The following is a 19,308-nucleotide window of genomic DNA, read 5'->3' as shown; positions in this document are numbered from 1 at the left end:
AGCCCGCTAGTATTTGCCTGACAGTTTGCAGTTTTTCTTTGATGTTGAACTCTGTATGTTGGGTTTCATAGTGAATCAAAAGTATATACACTTTATTAAAACAAAGTGCACACTGTCCAGCTGAAGTGGTTAGCATATGACCTTGTACCCTCTAGATTTGGGATCAATCCCTGAATTGGTGAAATCTGCTACTTTATTACGAGGCACAATTAACAGTCACGTGGATAAGTGTGGATTAATGAAGGAAAGCCAACACAAATTTATTAAAAGCAAATTGTATGTATCGAACTTCATTGAGTTTTTTAATGAGGCTCATGTGGATGATGAGGTGTAAGTGGACTTCCTATTGGTATTTGAAAAACTGACATACATTAGACTTGTCAGCAAAGTTGAAATCATGGAATAAATGGAATAGTGACAGCTTGGATATGAAGTTGATTAAAGGATAAGAAATAGAAAATAGTGATGAACGGTTTTTTTTTGGACAGGAAGAAGCTACAAAGTAGTGTTCCCCAGGTGTCGGTACTGGGATGTCTCTGCTTTTGCAGATGACACAAAGTTTGAGAGTGCAAGTACAATCAATCCTTCTGGGTGTCACAGATGTTTTACAATGTGGAAACTAAAGGTCCAGCAATTGTAAGTCTATCGGCATGTCATGACCTCATACTAGTAACAATCCATGGAATCAGTCAGACATCACAAGGTAGATCAAGTTCAGAAGCTACCCCATCACCTCAGCTCATGATCTAACATCAAAATATCCAGAATGTTTAGACAAAATTGGCAGTTTCAAGGGAGCTGCAATATTACACTTGCAGGAGAATGCAGGTCCATCAATTGATTGACCACATAAGTGCAACATCCACTTAGAAAATAAAGTGAACGTTGAGCTAGACAAAATTGAGAAACAGAGTCATCAGAGAGTATAAAAGCATACAGATTTGTGCAGCTCAATCACATGTTTCATTAAGTAAGACGGATCATTGAGAGTATGCCTTGATTCACAATGTTTAAATGTAGCTTTGAAATGTTGTCCTTACAAAATACCCATAAAAGAGGAGTTGAATCCAAGATTTGCAGGTAAAAAATTTATTGCAAAGCTTGATGCCAAGCATAGGCACTGGTCAGGATACGTTGCGGAGAAGTACCAAGAGCTTAGTGCATTTCATACTCTTCAGACAATACTGTTTTCAACGGGCTATCTGTCAGTCAGGAGCACTTTCAAGCTCACGGTACCAGGGTGCATCTGTATCGCAGATGACATAGCTATTGTAATAAGAACGGTACAAGAACATGACCGTGATCTGCACTTATTGGTGCAAACAGCACATACTGAAGGATTGGTGTTCAACAGTCTGAAGTGCAATATCAATATGCAGCAGATCAATTTTTTTGGTTCTATTTATTCCAGTGCTGGCATATGTCCTAACCCAAGTAAAGCAGATATTAAATCCATGCCAACACCTCAAGATAAGGATGAACTTCAAAGTATTGTTGGTCTCTTTAATTTCTTGTCTCCATACATTCCCAATTTCGCTCAAAGACCATTATTGCTAAGGGAATTATTGCGAATGGATGTACCATTCTTGTGGCACGAAGACCCCCAATACCTCTTCAAAACTCTGGAACAGCCATTATCAGAGGCATCGACACTGCAGTTTTACAATGCTAAGGAGACAACTACCCTGGAGATAGTTGCAACAGAGAAAGGTCTGGGAGCATACATACTACGAAAAGGCAAAGTGATTGCATTTGCTTCAAAGTCCCTGTTTGTAACGCCATCCCACTACTCCAACATCAAACGGGAAACGTTATCTTTAGTGTTTGGAATCTTGCATTTTCATACCTGTCTATTTGGCAAAAGGTTTGTGGTAGAGACCGACTACAAGCCACTAGAGATGATCTGGTGAAAACCTTTGACCAGTGCACTGCCTAGATTGCAATGCCTCTTGATAAAGATTCAAGGTTATGAGCAGGATTTAGCTCTTGGCGGGGGCAGTCAGTACGCCGACCACCGCCCGCAATCAGCTCCACATTGCAATTTCATGTGAGTGAGCCAATTAAGGCCTGCCCTGCGTGGATTGCGAGTGGCAGCGCTGAATGCTGTCTGTGCAGGCAGGAGGAGGACAGTAAGCAGGCCTAGCGCAATCTTCACGCATGCACGAGAAAGAGCGCTTCAGTCTCCCTGAGGCAGCTCCGTGCCTCAGGGAGCCTGAAGGGCTGTGTTTAAAAAAAAAAGTGAAGAGAATAAAAATTTAATAAAACATGTCCCCTCATGTGACTCTGTCACATGAGCTGGAATATTTTAAATTCAAAAATAAAGTTTTTATTTAATATTTATTTGCTTTAGGAAACCTCACCCCACTTGTGGATGAGGTTTCCTAAAAAAACTTAAAGGCCACTTGGCCTTTTCACTTGCCCGCCAACCGTTAGGTTGGACAGGCAGCGTAAATTTGAATTTAATTAGATTGTTAATGGCCTTAATAGGCTTTTTAATTATTGGCGGGCGTGCTGCCAACTCTGGCGCGTGCCCACCGAATGAAATATCGCAAGACTACACGATGATGTCGGACACACGCCCAATGTGATCACACGTCATTTTACACTCTGGCGTGTCAAGCATGCACCCACATTCTGAGTTTAATATTCTGCCCTATGACTGTGAGATTAGGTACAAGCCAGGTAACCTGGTGATCACATCAGATACATTTAGCAGATTGCCTAACTCAGTGACAGCAGAAGACATACCCTTAGATCTACAAGTTAACTTCATTGATGTTGAACTTGAAGATGTTCTTCAAATTGATCTGGTACATTTTGTGCAATGCAAATGCCTACAGCTGCAAGAAGAAATTCTGAAAGATTCCACACAACAGAAACTGGAAAATCATTATCGAAGGATGGTCTGTTTCAATCCAGCATGTCCACAAATAGTGGGACCGTTTTGGCCTAATCAGGATGAGCTAGGCATCTCCTAGGAAGTCACTTTTAAAGGTAGAGGCAGGTCATCATACTGTAATCTTTGTGAACTGATATTCTTCATCAACTTTATCACTCACACATGGACATAGATCAGTCGAGAAGACTCGCAAGAGAGACAGTCTATTGGCCAGGTATGAACAATGACAGTGAAGTCGTCGTCAAGAATTACAAGACTTGTCAAGAGCATATGCCAAGTCAGCGCAAAGCACCACTGATTCCGCATGAAGTTCCCACCTATTCTTAGTGCAAAATTGCATCCGACTCCTTTCATGTCCATGGCACTGACTTCATTGTCATCATCGACTATTTTACCAAGTACCTCATTATTCGACAATTGCACAATATGTCAAGCACAACTGTTGCACACACATTCTAAGTGCTATTTTCAGTTTGTTTGGTGTGCATAGAAAGATCATTACGGATAGCGGTCAGCAATTTGTTTGTAAGCCATTTCATGATATGTTTGAGAAGTGGAATATCAATCAAGCTACTTCATCTCCTCATTACTCTAAACCTAACGGCCTATCTGAACAACTAATTCACAGTGAGATCCCTAATTCTCAAATATAGATAGACCAAGCAAGCTCTACATATTGCAATGTTACATCTGAGTGCAACACCTTTAAATGCAACTATTGCATCACTAGCAGAGTTCATGTCTGGCAGACTAATGCATATCAATTTACCTACTCTCACCAATTTTACTCCCTCAGAAACCAGAGGACAGTCTTGAAAACTTCTTGAATGATAGCAATGAAGGTACAGAATTGCCAAGTTTACAGTTGGGGCAACAAGTTCACATCCAGGATCCCACAGATGATAGTTGGTAACCACCTGAGGTGACAAGGATTTGCTTAGAACCGAGGTCCTTTGAAGACATTACACTCAAGGATGCAATGGTGAGGCATCACCAAGGACAAATCGGATACATTCCAGCTCCTCAAACACAGTACAGTCCTATTGCATCTAGGACAAGATCTCAAATGCAACCAGGAACATCCAAGAATGACAATCCCACAGATCACTGTGAGCCCTTCAAGAAACCCCCAGACAAAGTTACCATTACAAGGTCTGGGTGTACCAGCAGATTACCTTCATACTTTAGAGACTCATAGATTGATCAGTTCTATGCACTTATGTAATGGTATCTAAACATGAAAATGTATTGTAAATAGTGATACTTCTTTGGAAGGCAGGAGGAAGTAACATTAAAAAAGAAGAGGGATGCTGTAATATGCCTTTAAGGGATCACCATATGACATCACTAGAAGGGAGCTGTGCCCTGTGATCCAGTCTTAGGTTCACTTTTGCTTTGAACAGAGCACAGCACAGACAGCTCTGCTGATGCGTCTTCAAGCTTTGTGCCTATGTATAACTGTTCTCACATGTCTAGTCTTAATAAATGAACCCACACATGTTTACCCAATCCCTTATGAGTGATTGGTGCCTAATGCCTTGTACAGAAGATATTCCCAAGGTATTAGATCTTTTTGTTGTGTTATAATGATACGTGAGAATGATTCAAGAGATGGGGGACTTTAGTTACTTGATCAATTGGAGAAGCTGTGGATGTTCCTGGAACAGAGAAGCTGAGAAGAGATTTGATAGATGTGTTTAAAATCATGAGGGGTCTAGACAGAGCTGACAGGGAGAAACTGTTTCCGTTGGTGGAAGTGTCTAGGACTGGAGGACACATTTAAATAGATTGGCAGACATCTAAAGATAACATGAGGAAAAACCTTTTTGCACAGTGAGTGAATAGGATCTGGCATGCGCTACCTGAGAGTAATGAAGGCAGATTCAATCATGGCTTTCAAAAGGGAATTATAGGCAGGTAAGTACCTGAAGGGAAAAAATGCTGGATTATGGGAAAGGGCAGGGAGTGGGACAAATTAAATAGCTCTTTCAAAGAGCCAGCATAGCCACAATGACGCAAGTGGTTTCCTTCTGTGCTTGTATGATTCCAATGTAAACACAGGTGGAATATTTCAGAGAAGTAGTTTGTAGGCCTGGTGATAAGCCCTGATCAAGCAATAAATGTTTTAGCGTGATTCAGTCATTTAATTCTAGTACAGGAGGGATGTTTGACTAATTTGATCAATCTAAAACTTTTAAACTATTCATTGCTGCTCATATTTGTCAGTAACCAATGTCACTGAACTGCCTCATGTTTAGTTAATGATTACATCTTAATGCAGATTTATATGACTATCATGGACAGTCATTGTCATTAATGCATGAACTGATACCTCCCAGTTGTAAAGTCGTGATGGTAAAATCCTGAAGCTGTTTATCTAAATGAGTTATTCTCAAGTTAAAAGTCCTGTTCTCCTTCAGTTCAGCATTGGGAAAAGTTCAACAATGTTAGGCAGAAAAATTGAACTAATGAAGTCAAGTGTGAGCTTATTTAATATGTCGACAGTGCAGATTCAGTCAATGATCTGAGAGAATCCCTCAGTTCTCAATTGTTATGATAGTGAAGCAGGTAATAATTGTGTCATAGAATGGTTACAGCACAGAAGGAGGCCATTCTGCCTCTCTGCAAAAGCAGTTAGTCCTATCCCCCGGCCCTTTCGTCATAGCACTGCAATTTTTTATCTTCAGGTGATTATCCAATTCCCTTTTGAAAGCCACAATTTAATCTGCCTCCATTCTTTCAGGCAGTGCCTTCCAGATCCTAATCAGTCACTGAGTAAAAAAGCTTTTCCTCTTGTCATCTTTGGCCCTTTTGCCAGTCATCTTATGTCTGTGTCATCTGGTTCTCAAACTTTTCACCAATCGGAATAGTTTCTCTCTCTCTCTAGACCCCTCATGATTTTGAACACATCTATCAAATTCCCTCTCAACTTTCTCTGGACAGCAACACCAGCTTCTCCAGTCTATCCTCATAACTGAAGTCCCTCATCCCTCGAATCATTCTCATGAACCTTTTCTGCACCCTTGCTGAAGTCTTCACATCCTTCCTAAAATGCAGTGCCCAGAATTGGACTCACTAGTCCAGTTGAGGCAGAATCAGAGTTTCATAAAGGTTCATCATAACTTCTTTACTTATGCACTCTGTGTCTTTATTTATAAAGCCCAAGATCCCGTGAGCCATGAGTCAATTCTTGTTGGTGCGTGAAAACCAAAGTCAGGCCTTAAAACTTAAAATATGAATGTAACATAATGATCGGACCAAGAAGATATTCCTGCTAGAAGAAATTTGTCAAAACCTATATTATTCATGGCTCCTTTTCTGTTTACAAGTTCTTTTGAGAAATCTATGAACTGGCTTGATAGCTAGTTGAGGCCGAAATGAGATCAGCCATGATTGTAATGAATGGCGGGGTAGGCTCGAGGGGCTGAATTGCCTACTCCTGCTCCTACTTCTTATGTTCTTATGTTATGTTCTAGTCCAGTGAAAGCAATGAGTATTGGGTGGACATGCAAGGTCTTATGCCCAGCCATTGCAGTTATCTCTAAGCTTGAACCACAGTTGATGTCATAGATAGTATCATGTTGGTTGAATAGACCGCGAGGAGAAATCCACGAGTATGTACTTCAAAATAGAGCTTATATCCACTTTTGGTTTAATCTCATGATACCCTACATGTATCGTTAATGTGTTAAGGGTATATTAACAATGTAACTAATGTATTTGAAGTAAAAACTCCCAATGAAAATCACTATTGTAATGCATACTATGAATTCCAAGTTATGCAACATTCAAAAATATTACCATAGCAACACATTAAAGTTGATTTATTTTGATGCAGACCAGCCATCAATTAAACATCTTCCACCTTTCTCAGGATAAACATTGTTTAACATAAAATGTAATCACAGTGGGTAAATCAGCTTACTCTGAGGCATTCATTACTACAGTTTCTCGGTAAAAGACACTTTGTATTATCCTGACCAAATGTCTCCACGTGGTACTTATCATAGTACGTAGTTAGTTAAGTCCTAGATATATTGGTTTCCTTGAGCATATTATTCCCTGAGATCTGCACATCCTTCCTGCCTGGAGCACTGTCTATGTAATAATTTCAATCAAGATAAATCCATATTTCTGCAGCCATTGTATTAGAATTAATTTAAACACAAGACTAAATATGGCTCATGAAAATCTGAAAGCATGAGTATTAAAGCAGCAAGCTGTGTAAAGCAGATAAAAGGACGTCCAATTAGTGAAAACATTATGGGTCTAGTAATTGTCTTTCAGATGAGATGTTAAACCAAGGACCTGTCTAGTGTTATGAAAACATCTATTTTCATATTGTACAAACTTTTATCTTTGGGGAAATTGGATTTTTAAATGTGAGATAAATGTAAGATAAGTGGGAGACATCTTGAGTTTGAGAAATTGGTAAACACCCCGAATATGATTACCATTCAAAGGATCGTCCATGTTTACTTAATGAGGTCTGAGTTGGAATTGGGAAAACTGACCAATGGAATGATCTCTTTCTGAGTCTTGGTGGAGCCAAGATGCCTGCCTAATAAGGAGTCTTGATAAGAGTTTAAATTGTTCATGTGGGTGCCATATCAAAGAAAAGATGAAAGCAAAGAGTAAACAAGGGAAGGTCTTAAACTATCCATATAATTTTTAGATTAAGGGACAAATTTGGAATGGAAGTTAATTAGTTGCAATCTCTATGTGGGATATCCCAGGTGTGCCACATTGGGATAGATTGCAGGGAGGGAGCCTTTTGTTCCTTTTTTTATTCATTCATGGGATGTGGGCTTCACTGGCTGGGCCAGCATTTATTGCCATCCCTAGTTGCCCTTGAGAAGCTGGTGATGAGCTGCCTTCTTGAACCGCTGCAATCCATTTGGTGTAGGTACACCCACTGTGCTGTTAGGAAGGGAGTTCCAGGATTTTGACCCAGTGATATTGAAGGAACAGCGATATATTTCCAAGTCAGGATGGTGAATGACTTGGAGGGGAACTTCCAGGTGGTGGTGTTCCCATGTGTCTGCTGCCCTTGTCCTTCTAGATGCTATTGGTCAAGGGTTTGGAAGGTGCTGTTGAAGGAGACTTGGTGGATTCCTGCAATGCATCTGGTAGAGGGCACACACTGCTGCTATTGTGTGCCGGTGGTGGAGGGAGTGAATGTTTGTGGACTGCTTTGTCCTGGATGGTGTCAAGCTTTTAAGTGTTGTGGGCGCTGTACTCATCCAGGCAAGTGGGGAGTATTCCATCACACTCCTGACTTGTGCCTTGTAGATGGTGGATGGCTTTGGGGAGTCAGGAGGTGAGTTGCTTGTCACAGGATTCCTAGCCTCTGACCTGCTCTTATACCTACAGTATTTATATGGCTAGTCCAGTTCAGTTTCTGGTCAATGGTAACCCCCAGGATGTTGATAATGGGGGATTCAGTGATGGTAATGCCATTGAACATCAAGGGGCAGTGGTTAGATTCTCCCTTGTTGGACATGGTCATTGCCTGACACTTGTGTGGCGTGAATGTTACTTGCCACTTGTCAGCCCAAGCCTGGATATTGTCCAGGTCTTGCTGCGTTTGGACATAGGCTTCTTCAGTATCTGAGGAGTTGTGATTGGTGCTGAACATTGTGCAATCATCAGCGAACATCCCCACTCTGACCTTACGATGAAAGGAAGGCCTATGATGAAGCAGCTGAAGATGTTTGGGCCGAGGACACTACCCTGAGGAATTCCTGCAGTGATGCCCTGGAGTTGAGATGACTGACCTCCAACAACCACAGCCATATTCCTTTGTGCCAGGTATGACTCCAACCACTGGAGAGTTTTCCGTCTGATTCCCTTTGACTCCAGCTTTGCTAAGGCTCTTCGATGCCACACTCAATCAAATGCAGTCTTGATGTCAAGGGAAGTCACTCTCTTTGGGTTTGTCTGTATGTTTTCCAAAAACAATGGGTCAGCTTGGAAGGCTGTGAGAAGGGAGTTGTGTACCGGACAGCAGCCAGAACAAAGAGCATAAACCATTAAGAACCTAGTGTGTTTCTGGGTTGGAGACACTGAGCAGGGATTGTGATTGAGGCCCATGCTTGGAATGAAAAATTCAAATTCATGAAGAATTAAAATTGTCAGATCTGCCTGGTAAAGCTAGTGGAAGAGATTGGTCGTGGAATCCTCACAGAGTGAGAGAGCTCCGGAAGTCTAAGTGTGAGATTGGGAAATTGAAAAGAGTCAGAGTGAATTTCTGAGAACTGTGCAAGCTTTGGCTAGGTCCCAGGAGAAGTGAAAAAACCTGGAAAATAACTCTTGAGTGGAATTAAAAACAAAATGGGAAGCAGTTTGATAAAATTAAGATTTATAAAATGAAGTGTTAAATTAATCATTTGTTTAATTCCTGTGCAATAAAAGTTTTTGTTTAAAATGTGTAACCCTGTGGCATGGTTCTTTCAGGAAACAACTGGGAGTTTGAATTTCTTCGAAGCAATAGTTTTAGCAGTGAAAAGTTAAACCATCTAAAGAAGGTTCTGTTGGCTTAAGGCTACAGCGAGTACCCAGAAACTAAAAATGAATGTTCCAGCAAAAGAACCAAGAGGGAGATAAGGAGAATTGTTACAATCTGAAATCCGCGATCTGAAAAGTTGCTGGAAACAGATTCAATAACAACTTTGTAAAGGGATTTACATATATAGATGAAATTATAAAATTTGCAGGGATATGGGGAATGAGCAGGGATGTGAAACAGTTCCACACTTTATATTCCATCTGCCATGCTCTTGACTACTCACTTAACCTATCTTTGCAGCCTCTTTGCACCATCCTCACAATTTACTTTCCCACCTAACTTTGTATCATCAGCAGATGCAGCTACCTTCCACTCAGCCCCCTCATCTAAGTCATTGATTGTAGATTGTAAATGGCTGAGGCCCAAGCACTGGTCCTTGTGCTTTCTCATGAGTTACAGCCAGCCAAAAAAAACATGACTTGCTCATTCCTACTCTGTTTTCTGCCAATTAACCAATCCTCAATCCATGATCATATCATGAACCCTAATTTTGTTTTCTCTCTCCCCCTTCTTGAATAGAGGGGTTACACTTCCTATTTTCCAATTCTTTGGGAACTGATCTAGAATCTAGAGAATTCTGAAAGATCAAAGCGAAGGCATTCAATATCTCTGCAGCTACCTCTTTTAAAGCCTTAGGATACAGGATATCAGGTCCACAATAAAAATAAAAATACCTGAAAAACTCAGCAGGTCAGGCAGCATCTGTGGAGAGGAACAGAGTTAATGTTTTGAGTCCGTATGACTCTTCAACAGAACTAAGTAATAATAGAAGAGGGGTGAAATATAAGCTGGTTTAAGGGAGGTTGGGACAAGTAGAGCTGGATAGAGGGCCAGGGCTAGGTGGAGATAGCCAAAAGATGTCGTAGACAAAAGGACAAAGAGGTGTTGACGGTGGTGATATTATCTAAGGAATGTGCTAATTAAGGGTAGAAAGCAGGACAAGCAAGGTACAGATAGCCCTAGTGGGGGTGGGGTGGGGTGAAGGAATCAAAAAAGGCTAAAAGGTAGAGATAAAAAAATGGATGGAAATACACTTAAAAATAATGGAAATAGGTGGGAAAAGAAAAATCTATATAAATTGTTGGAAAAAAAGGGGGTGGGGATGGAGGACAGAGTTCATGATCTAAAATTGTTGAACTCAATATTCAGTCTGGAAGGCTGTAAAGTGCCTAGTCGGAAGATGAGGTGCTGTTCCTCCAGTTTGCGTTGAGCTTCACTGGAACAATGCAGCAGGCCAAGGACGGACATGTGGGCATGAGAGCAGGATGGAGTGTTGAAATGGCAAGCAACAGGGAGGTCTGGGTAATGCTTGCAGACAGACCAAAGGTGTTCTGCAAAGCGGTCACCCAGTCTGCGTTTGGTCTCTCTAATGTAGAGGAAACCGCATTGGGAGCAACGAATGCAGTAGACTAAATTGAGGGAAGTGCTGCTTCACTTGAAAGGACTGTTTGGCCCCTTGGACAGTGAGGAGAGCGGAAATAAAGGGACAGGTGTTGCACCTTCTGCGGTTGTGTGGGAAGGTGGCGTGGGAGGGTGTTGAGGTGTAGGGGGTGATGGAGGAATGGACCAGGGTGTACTGGAGGGAACGATCCCTGCGGAATGCCGCGGGGGGGGGGGGGGGGGGGGTGAAGGGAAGATGTGTTTGGTGGTGGCATCATGTTAGAGTTGGCGGAAATGGCAGAGGATGATCCTTTGAATGCGGAGGCTGGTGGGGTGATAAGTGAGGACAAGGGGGACCCTATCATGATTCTGGGAGGGAGAGGAAGGTGTGAGGGTGGATGTGCGGGAGATGGGCCGGACACATTTGAGGGCCCTGTCAATCACTGTGGGTGGGAAACCTCGGCGAAGGAAGACATGTCAGAGGAACTGTTTTTGAAAGTGGCATCATCAGAACAGATGCGACGGAGGCGAAGGAACTGAGAGAATGGGATGGAGTCCTTACAGGAAGTGGGGTATGAGGAGCTGTAGTCAAGGTAACTGTGGGAGTCGGTAGGCTTGTAATGGATATTGGTGGACAGTCTATCATCAGAAATTGAGACAGAGAGGTCAAGGAAGGGAAGGGAAGTGTCAGTGACGGACCATGTGCAAATGATGGAGGGGTGGAAATTGGAAGCAAAATTAATAAATTTTTCTAGGTCCAGACGAGAGCATGAAGTAGCACAGGGGTAATCATCGATGTACCAGAGAAAGATTTGTGGGAGGGGGCCAGAGTAGCTGCCTAAACCTCAACCCCCTCCCACGGCACCTTCCCATGCAACCGCAGAAGGTGCAACACCTGCCCCTTTACTTCCCCTCTCCTCACTGTCCAAGGGCCCAAACACTCCTTTCAAGTGAAGCAGCATTTCATTTGTACTTCCCTCAATTAAATCTATTGCATTCGCTGCTCCCAATGTGGTTTCCTCTACATTAGAGGGACCAAACGTAGACTGGGTGACCGCTTTGCAGAACACCTTCGGTCTGTCTGCAAGCATGACCCAGACCTCCCTGTCGCTTGCCATTTCAACACACTACCCTGCTCTCATACCCACATGTCCGTCCTTGACCTGCTGCATTGTCCCAGTGAAGCTCAACGCAAACTGGAGGAACAGCACCTCAACTTCCGACTAGGCACTTTACAGCCTTCTGGACTGAATATTGAGTTCAACAATTATAGATCATGAACTCTCTCCTCCATTCCCACCCACTTTCCGACCCCCCATTTTTTTCTAATAATTTATCTAGATTTTTCTTTTCTCACTTATTTCCATTATTTTTAAATGTATTTCCATCCATTGTTTTATCTCTACCTTTTAGCCTTTTTCAATTCCTTCACCCCACCCCACCCCCACTAGGGCTATCTGTACCTTGCTCGTCCTGCTTTCTACCCTTAATTATCACATTCCTTAGATAATATCACCACTTTCAACACCTCTTTGTCCTTTTGTCTATGACGTCTTTTGGCTATCTCCACCTAGTACTGGCCCCCTATCCAGCTCTACTTGTCCACCCTCCCTTAAACCAGCTTATATTTCACCTCTCTTCATTTTTTACTTAGTTCTGTTGAAGAGTCATACGGATTCGAAATGTTAACTCTGTTCCTCTCCGCAGATGCTGCCAGACCTGCTGAGTTTTTCCAGGTATTTTTATATTTGTTTTGGATTTCCAGCATCCGCAATTTTTTGCTTTTATCCTTGGTCCACAATATCTGTTGCCTTCAAGTTCCATAAACGTCTCCAGTGCTATTTTTGTCACTAGAAATAATGTTCTTCATTTCCATTGTGCCTTTGGATCCCAACTATTTCTGGACTGCATTTTGTGACTTCAACCATGAAGACAGATACAAAGCGTTCCTTTATTCTTCACAGGTACACTATCACTATGGCGCAGGTTTCCAGCGATTTAAGGCCCAATGTTGTGACGCTGTTCCTCTGCCTGAACATCAGGCTTTTAAAATCAATTCACTAATCAGCATATATTCAAATTTAGTTTGTGCTAGCCGACTGCTGCTTGTTCCATAGTATGTGACAAACTCTTGGGACTGAGAATATTTATTAAATTATTCAAAAAGTAAACTTCAGCATACTTATCCTGTAAGTGATGCAAGCAGTAAGGAAATGCATACCCTCCTAAATGGCCTGCCTGCCATGTATTTTTTCCCCTTTGTTACAAGATCCACACAGGACATTTACTCAGACTCTCTCTCCCCACAGCCCTGCCCCAGCCCTTTAAAAAAATCCTAAAACCAACATGATGAACTTCACCTGAATGAATTTTTTCTGATTCCTTTTAAATTCCTGCAGTGATGAACTTTAGCAAATGCCTTCCTGCCTTTAAAAGCAAATTCTGGGGTGAAGCGCTTTTCTGACTGGGTGCTAAAATGCAAATCACTACGAGTTGACAGGACAAAATATTTTAGGGTGGAGGCCAGGACTGAGCCAGTGTCAAACACCCCTTCTTACAACATCCCTCTTATCCATTGTATATTGTCACAACTTCCATCTATTTACAAGGGAACAAAGAGACAACAGATATCAACTAAAATTGTGCAAAAGAGTCAGATGTGAGGATTCAAAGGAATTCTAAAAATAAATGTGAGGTGCTAGTTTATTGTTGGGAATATGAAGGGAGGAATTAGATGATTTGTGCGGTAGCTTAATACTTTTGACCCAATGAGTAACTGCAGTGAAGTAAACCATAATAAGATCGTAGGTATAAATATGACACCTTGGGTGGTCTGTAGGTTTAAAACTAATTTCACCTACAATTGGCCACAGGCGAGTTTAAATGCATTTGCAACATCACACATGAAACTGGATTCTTGTTGCCCCCTGTGGTTAATGTGGTAATTTAGAAGGAATATGCCTTCGTAAATATATGTCCATCAATCTCAAAATCAGAACTTAAAGCATCATTTGCTGCCTATGGTTCTCTTTGCTGTAGGCATAGTATATTATTGGTTGTATGTACCTGAAGCAAAATTATCTCATTTATCCTCGACATGTGTTAAAAATAGGAACATTAAAACTTGTCTCTGGTCTATTTAAATTGCCCCAGTGCAATGTTTACAGGCACAATACAAATTTTGAACTGATGTTGAGAAACTGTAGTCCAGTTACCCCATGGAACCTTGCCTGCTTAAGCTCGTTCAATGACCTCTGACAATCCTTCTCTGATTGGCTCAGAGGTCTGTAAGAGACTTTCATCACAGAGAATATTAACAGAGCCTAACTGCTGAAATTGAGAGCTGGTGCAATCTTGTATTGATAATAACTGCTAACAGTATGAATTTGTGCAGGTATCAGGAGATTATCATTATTCAAGCCATACCCTGCATGGAAATAGAAATATGGGAAGTATGTTGCAAAGCTAGAAATGGCTTAAGATCTGAAATAAATGTGTTTGAAAGTGCATTTAAAATACAAGCTAATCTGTGACTGGAATACAGTAGAGTTTACGTGTATTAAACAGCGAGAAAATGTGTATTTGTAATTTAGTCAAAGCAAGTTTTACTGGGTTTAAATGATTATGCAGCTAAACTGAAAGTGTATATGCTTGGAGAGGGTTTGCTTTATTCGTTTACCAGTTCAAAGCCAACAACACTTTACTGCAGGAAGAGGCAAAAGAAAAGTTTCTAAGCACTTTGGTTAAGGTTGCCAACCCTTCAAGATTGTCCTGGAATCTCCAGGGACTGAAGATTAATCTCCAGAACACTGTGATGAGCGAACCAGGAAAAAAATTATAGGAACATTAAAAAACTGTTTTTCTTTCATTTCCTATTAAAGACATTGGAGAGAGGATTAAAATGCTGTGTATATAAGAGTTAAACACTGGCACATTGTTTGATTAAGAGCCTAATGAAACCTCCAGAAATATTTTCAACCACAGTTAGATACAGTTGATTGAGTTTCTGGTACTCGCGATAACCCAAAATACTACAGACAGTCATAGTAAAAGGAGGACTGGGCTGTTTAGGAACAGTGGAGGCAGGGGGCATAGCTGAGTTAATAAATGAAAACTTTGCATCTGTCTTTACCAAGGAATAAGAGGGAAAAGGAGAGGGTGGATCCTGTGGGATGGTTCCCCGAGCAGACTGTCAAAGTCATTTGGCAGAATGCCACATCGCCAGAACTTTCCAACAAGCACCAAGACGTAGCTTGGCTGGTGGTGAGAAAGGCCCTCCCCGTCAGATCCTTACTACACCCCAGGAGTCTCACCCCCTCTGCACGTTGCCATCGAGGTGGCTGTGGTGGGGAAGAGACTGTTATTCACCTCATTGTGGATTGTGCCTTTGCAAAGAAGATCTAGAAAGAGATGCAGTGGTTTCTGTCGAGGTTCATCCCGAGCAGTTTTGTGACACAGGACTCTGTGCTCTACGGGCTGTTCCCAGGGACACACAATGAGTCAAACATGAACTGCAGCTGGAGGATCATTAACTCGGTGAAAGACGCTCTTTGGTCTGCCCGAAACTTGTTGGTCTTCCAGTGCAAAGAGTTGTCCTCGACTGAGTGTTGCAGATTGGCACATTCCAAAGTCCAGGACTACGTGCTGAGGGACGCACTAAAACTTGGGGCAACCGCCGCAAAGGCGCAATGGGGAAAGGTCACCATCTAAGACCTTTCTGCCGCAGTGCACCGAGGGGCTTGGAACTGTTTTAATCCCCTCCAGGCTGTACAGCTCAAAATGAATGTCTGCAAATAATTGTAATATTCATTTATTATATTGATGCATTTCGTGATACACGTTGTAAAAGTTGAACCTGATTGTACTTTTGTGATGGTGATTTTGAAATGGTTTGAAATGTTATTGAAGATATTTTATGAATAAAGTATATTTTTGCAAAAAAAAGGAATAAGATACTGTGCAGCTCATGGTCAAAGAGGAGGTAAATCAGACACTTGAAGGGTTTAAAATTGATAAGGAGCAGGTATTGGATAAGATGTCTGAACTTAAAGTTGATAAGGCACCAGGTGAGATGCAGTCAAGGATACTGAGGGAAGAGAGTGGAAATTGTAGAGGCACTGGCCATAATTTTCCAGTCTTCCTTAGAATCATGATGGTGCCAGGGGTCTGGACACTTCTAAATGTTACACCCTGGTTCAAAAAAGGGTGTAAAGAAAAGCCCAGCAACTACATGAGAGTCACTTTAACCTTGGTGGTGGGAAAGGTACTTGAAGTGATAATGTAGGACAAAGTCCATAGTCTCTTGGGCGAGTGTGAGTAAATTAAAGAAAACCAGTATGGATTTGTTAAAGGCAAATTATGTTGAACCAACTTACTGGAGTTTTTTTGAAGAATTAACAGAGAGGGTTGATGAGGGTAATGCTGTTGATGTGACGTACATGGACTTCCAAAGGCATTTGATGAAGTGCCGCACAACAGATTTTGAGCAAAGCTATAACTCATGGAAGAAAAGGGACAGTAGCGGCATGAATACAAGGTTGGCTGAGTGACAGAAAACAGAGGGTAGAGGTTAATGGATTTTTTTTGGACTGGAGGAAGGTTTGTAATGGAGCTCCCCAGGGATTAGTGTCAGGACCCTTGCTCTTCCTGATATAAATGAATGAACTAGACCTTGATACACAGGGCACCATTTCAAAATTTTGAATGATACGAAACTTGGAATTTTGTGAACTGTGAGGATAGTGTGGAACTTTAAAAGGACATAGACAGATTGGTGGAACGGGCAAACAAGTGGCAGATGAAATTTGATGCAGAGAAGTGTAAAGTGATTCATTTTGGTAGGAATAATGCAGAATAATAATCATAGAATAATGCATATAAAATAAAGGGTACAATTCTAAAAGGGGTATAGTAGTTGACTGTATATGTGCGTATGTCATTGAAAGTGACAGGACAATTTGAGAGCACAGTTAATACAACATACAGGATCCTCAGCTTTATCAATAGGGTCATGGAGCACGCACATCAGGAGATTATGTTAAACTTATATAGAACAATGGTTCGGCCTCAACTGGAGTATTATGTCCAGTTCTGGGGGGCCGCATTTTAAGAAAGATTTGAAGGAATTAGAGAAAGTGTAGAAAAGATTTACAAAAATGGTTCCAGCTACGTGGTAATTCAGTCATCTAGGTAGATTGGAGAGGTTGGGACTGTTTTCCTTGGGGAAGAGAAGGTAGGGAGATGATTTGATAGAGATATTCAAAATCAGAGGGGTCTGGACTGAGTAGATTGGGAAGAATTGTTCCCATTGGTGGAAGGATCAAGAACAAGAGGCACAGAATTAAGGTAATTGGCAAAAGAAGCAATGGAGACATGAGGAGAAACTTTTTCATGCAGTGAGTGGTTAGGACTGGAATGCGCTGCCTGAGAGTGTCATGGAGGCAAGTTCAATCAAGACATTTAAAAAGGAATTGGATTATTATTTTAAAATTAAGAAAGTGCAGGGTTACGGGGAGTGGTGCTAGGTAAATTGCTCCTGCAGTCAGCCAGCGAAGACACAATGGCCGAATAGCTTCCTTCTGTGCTGTAGTGATTCTGAGGTTCATGTACATGAAACCATCATTAATAGGCGGCTCTGGCAATTGTGTCTGTTGCGCTGGAACTGTATATAAACTTGCTCAGCAACACTATCTTCAAAACTCTCCTTAATTACTTGTCATCTCTGGTTAAACGACACTGTCAGCCTTGTCGACTTTCTGTGTGCCAAGTATTTGAGAATAGAAATGATGGAGTAGAAATATGTCTTTGGTGGTGGCATAAAGTAGGAGATATCAAATTAGAGTCCATTATACACCGCACCCAGTATTCAGTTCTCGCAGTCGATGGTGTTACATACCAGGCACTGTATAGAACAGGCGGCCAATTAAGTACCATCCGTTTTGCACTGAATTTCTACTCTGATGAATGCCAGTGACAATCCCCTTGCACACATTGATCAGCAAAACTCTGCATCTTGATTTTGTATTCACTTATTAATGTTAATGTGGAGAGATTCTCTGCAGGTGACTGTGGCACTTCAAGTGGTTTATTCTGTTTGCATTTTATAACTGTGGTTTGTTTTTGTTTTTAGATTGTACTGGAACAAAGCACCTAAAGGTTATAGCAATGTTACAGTGGCCTGGCACATCCCATACACTGCGGAGCTTGGAACATACAAAATACGCCATTTTGGACATTTTAAGACACTAAAGTTTCTGAAACCAGTCTTCACTCCTTATGAGGGCTCCTCATCCCCTTTTGAAGTGAGAAAATGAAATTCATAGACAATAACATCATTTCAATAGATAATTCACATTTTGCAATTTAAATTTTATTTGATTTGTTTAAAAATTCTGTTTACCATAGTGCAGGGCATTGAATTTAAAAGATAAAGCTATGCATTATACTCACAGCCTGGTTGAGTGATTCGCTATTGATTGTCATAAAGCATATTTCTGGGACAGAAATATGATGGGAATTTTCAAACCATGCAAAAACATCTATAAATTGTTGTAACATCTGGAAGACTGCTTAACTTCCCACGCTGTGTGTAGTTAATAAATAGCCAGTAAAATAAATGAAATAGTAATATTAACAAAGCTGATTGTTTTCCATAACAAATGGCCTTGGTTTAAATTGGAAACATTTTTCAATATATCTTGTACATTGAGATGAAAAGGAGAACCAGGCAGATTTAAAATGGCTGAAATTGTATGCACCATAATAAGTGATAACTGGATAATTTGTTTAATCCCTAAATAATTGGTTTTCCTGAAGCAGGACTGTCAATTAATAAAAAAATAGATTCAATTAGTTGTATTTGATTTGGCTTTTCTAATTGAAACCACACAATCATTAAACATTTACACAGTTACACTCCCGTTTAATTAAAAAAAAACAGTATTAACAAAGCAAGCGTGGCTTTTTTTTAAAAACCTTGAATTAGCATGCTAATATTCAGTAGTAATTATCTTCCTTCACTTACTATAGTAAGCTGCTGTTATGGTTAAGATTGCAGACATTAGCCTTCAGTAAAAATCTTTATGACTTCAAATTTATAGATTAAAGGACATTTATAATTATTAACATTAAAAGGTGGGGACTTCTCAAGAGTTTAAACAAAATTATTAAATGTAAATTTAGAAAATTTGCATGATCTTTATGAAACAAAAATAAAAATACCTGGAAAAACCCAACAGGTCTTACAGCATCTGCGGAGAGGAATACAGTTAACGTTTCAAGTCCATTATGAGTCTTCAACAAAACTAAAGAAAAATAGAAAAGAGTTGAAATATAATCTGGTTTAAGGAGGCGGGGGGGGAACAGGTAGAGCTGGATAGAGGGTCAGTGATAGGTGGAGATAGCCAAAAGATGTCATAGGCATAAGGACAAAGAGATGTTGAAGGTGGTGATATTATCTAAG

General features: G+C 40.9%; 1 protein-coding gene across 2 annotated transcripts in view; it reads left to right on the top strand.

Annotated features, from left to right (window-relative positions):
* asah2 (N-acylsphingosine amidohydrolase 2) overlaps positions 1-19,045 on the top strand; it is a 104,861-nt gene extending 85,816 nt beyond the window's left edge. For both annotated transcript variants that reach the window (XM_041209143.1, XM_041209142.1), the window contains exon 21: positions 17,977-19,045. In XM_041209143.1, coding sequence (XP_041065077.1) covers positions 17,977-18,160 — 184 coding nt within the window. In that variant the 3' untranslated portion in view covers positions 18,161-19,045. The remainder of the gene's footprint in view (positions 1-17,976) is intronic.
* The last annotated feature ends 263 nt before the right edge of the window (positions 19,046-19,308 follow it).

Source organism: Carcharodon carcharias, chromosome 17 (genome assembly GCF_017639515.1).
Source record: "Carcharodon carcharias isolate sCarCar2 chromosome 17, sCarCar2.pri, whole genome shotgun sequence".
Classification (NCBI taxonomy): Eukaryota; Metazoa; Chordata; class Chondrichthyes; order Lamniformes; family Lamnidae; genus Carcharodon; species Carcharodon carcharias.
This window is presented reverse-complemented; position numbering and strand designations above follow the sequence as displayed.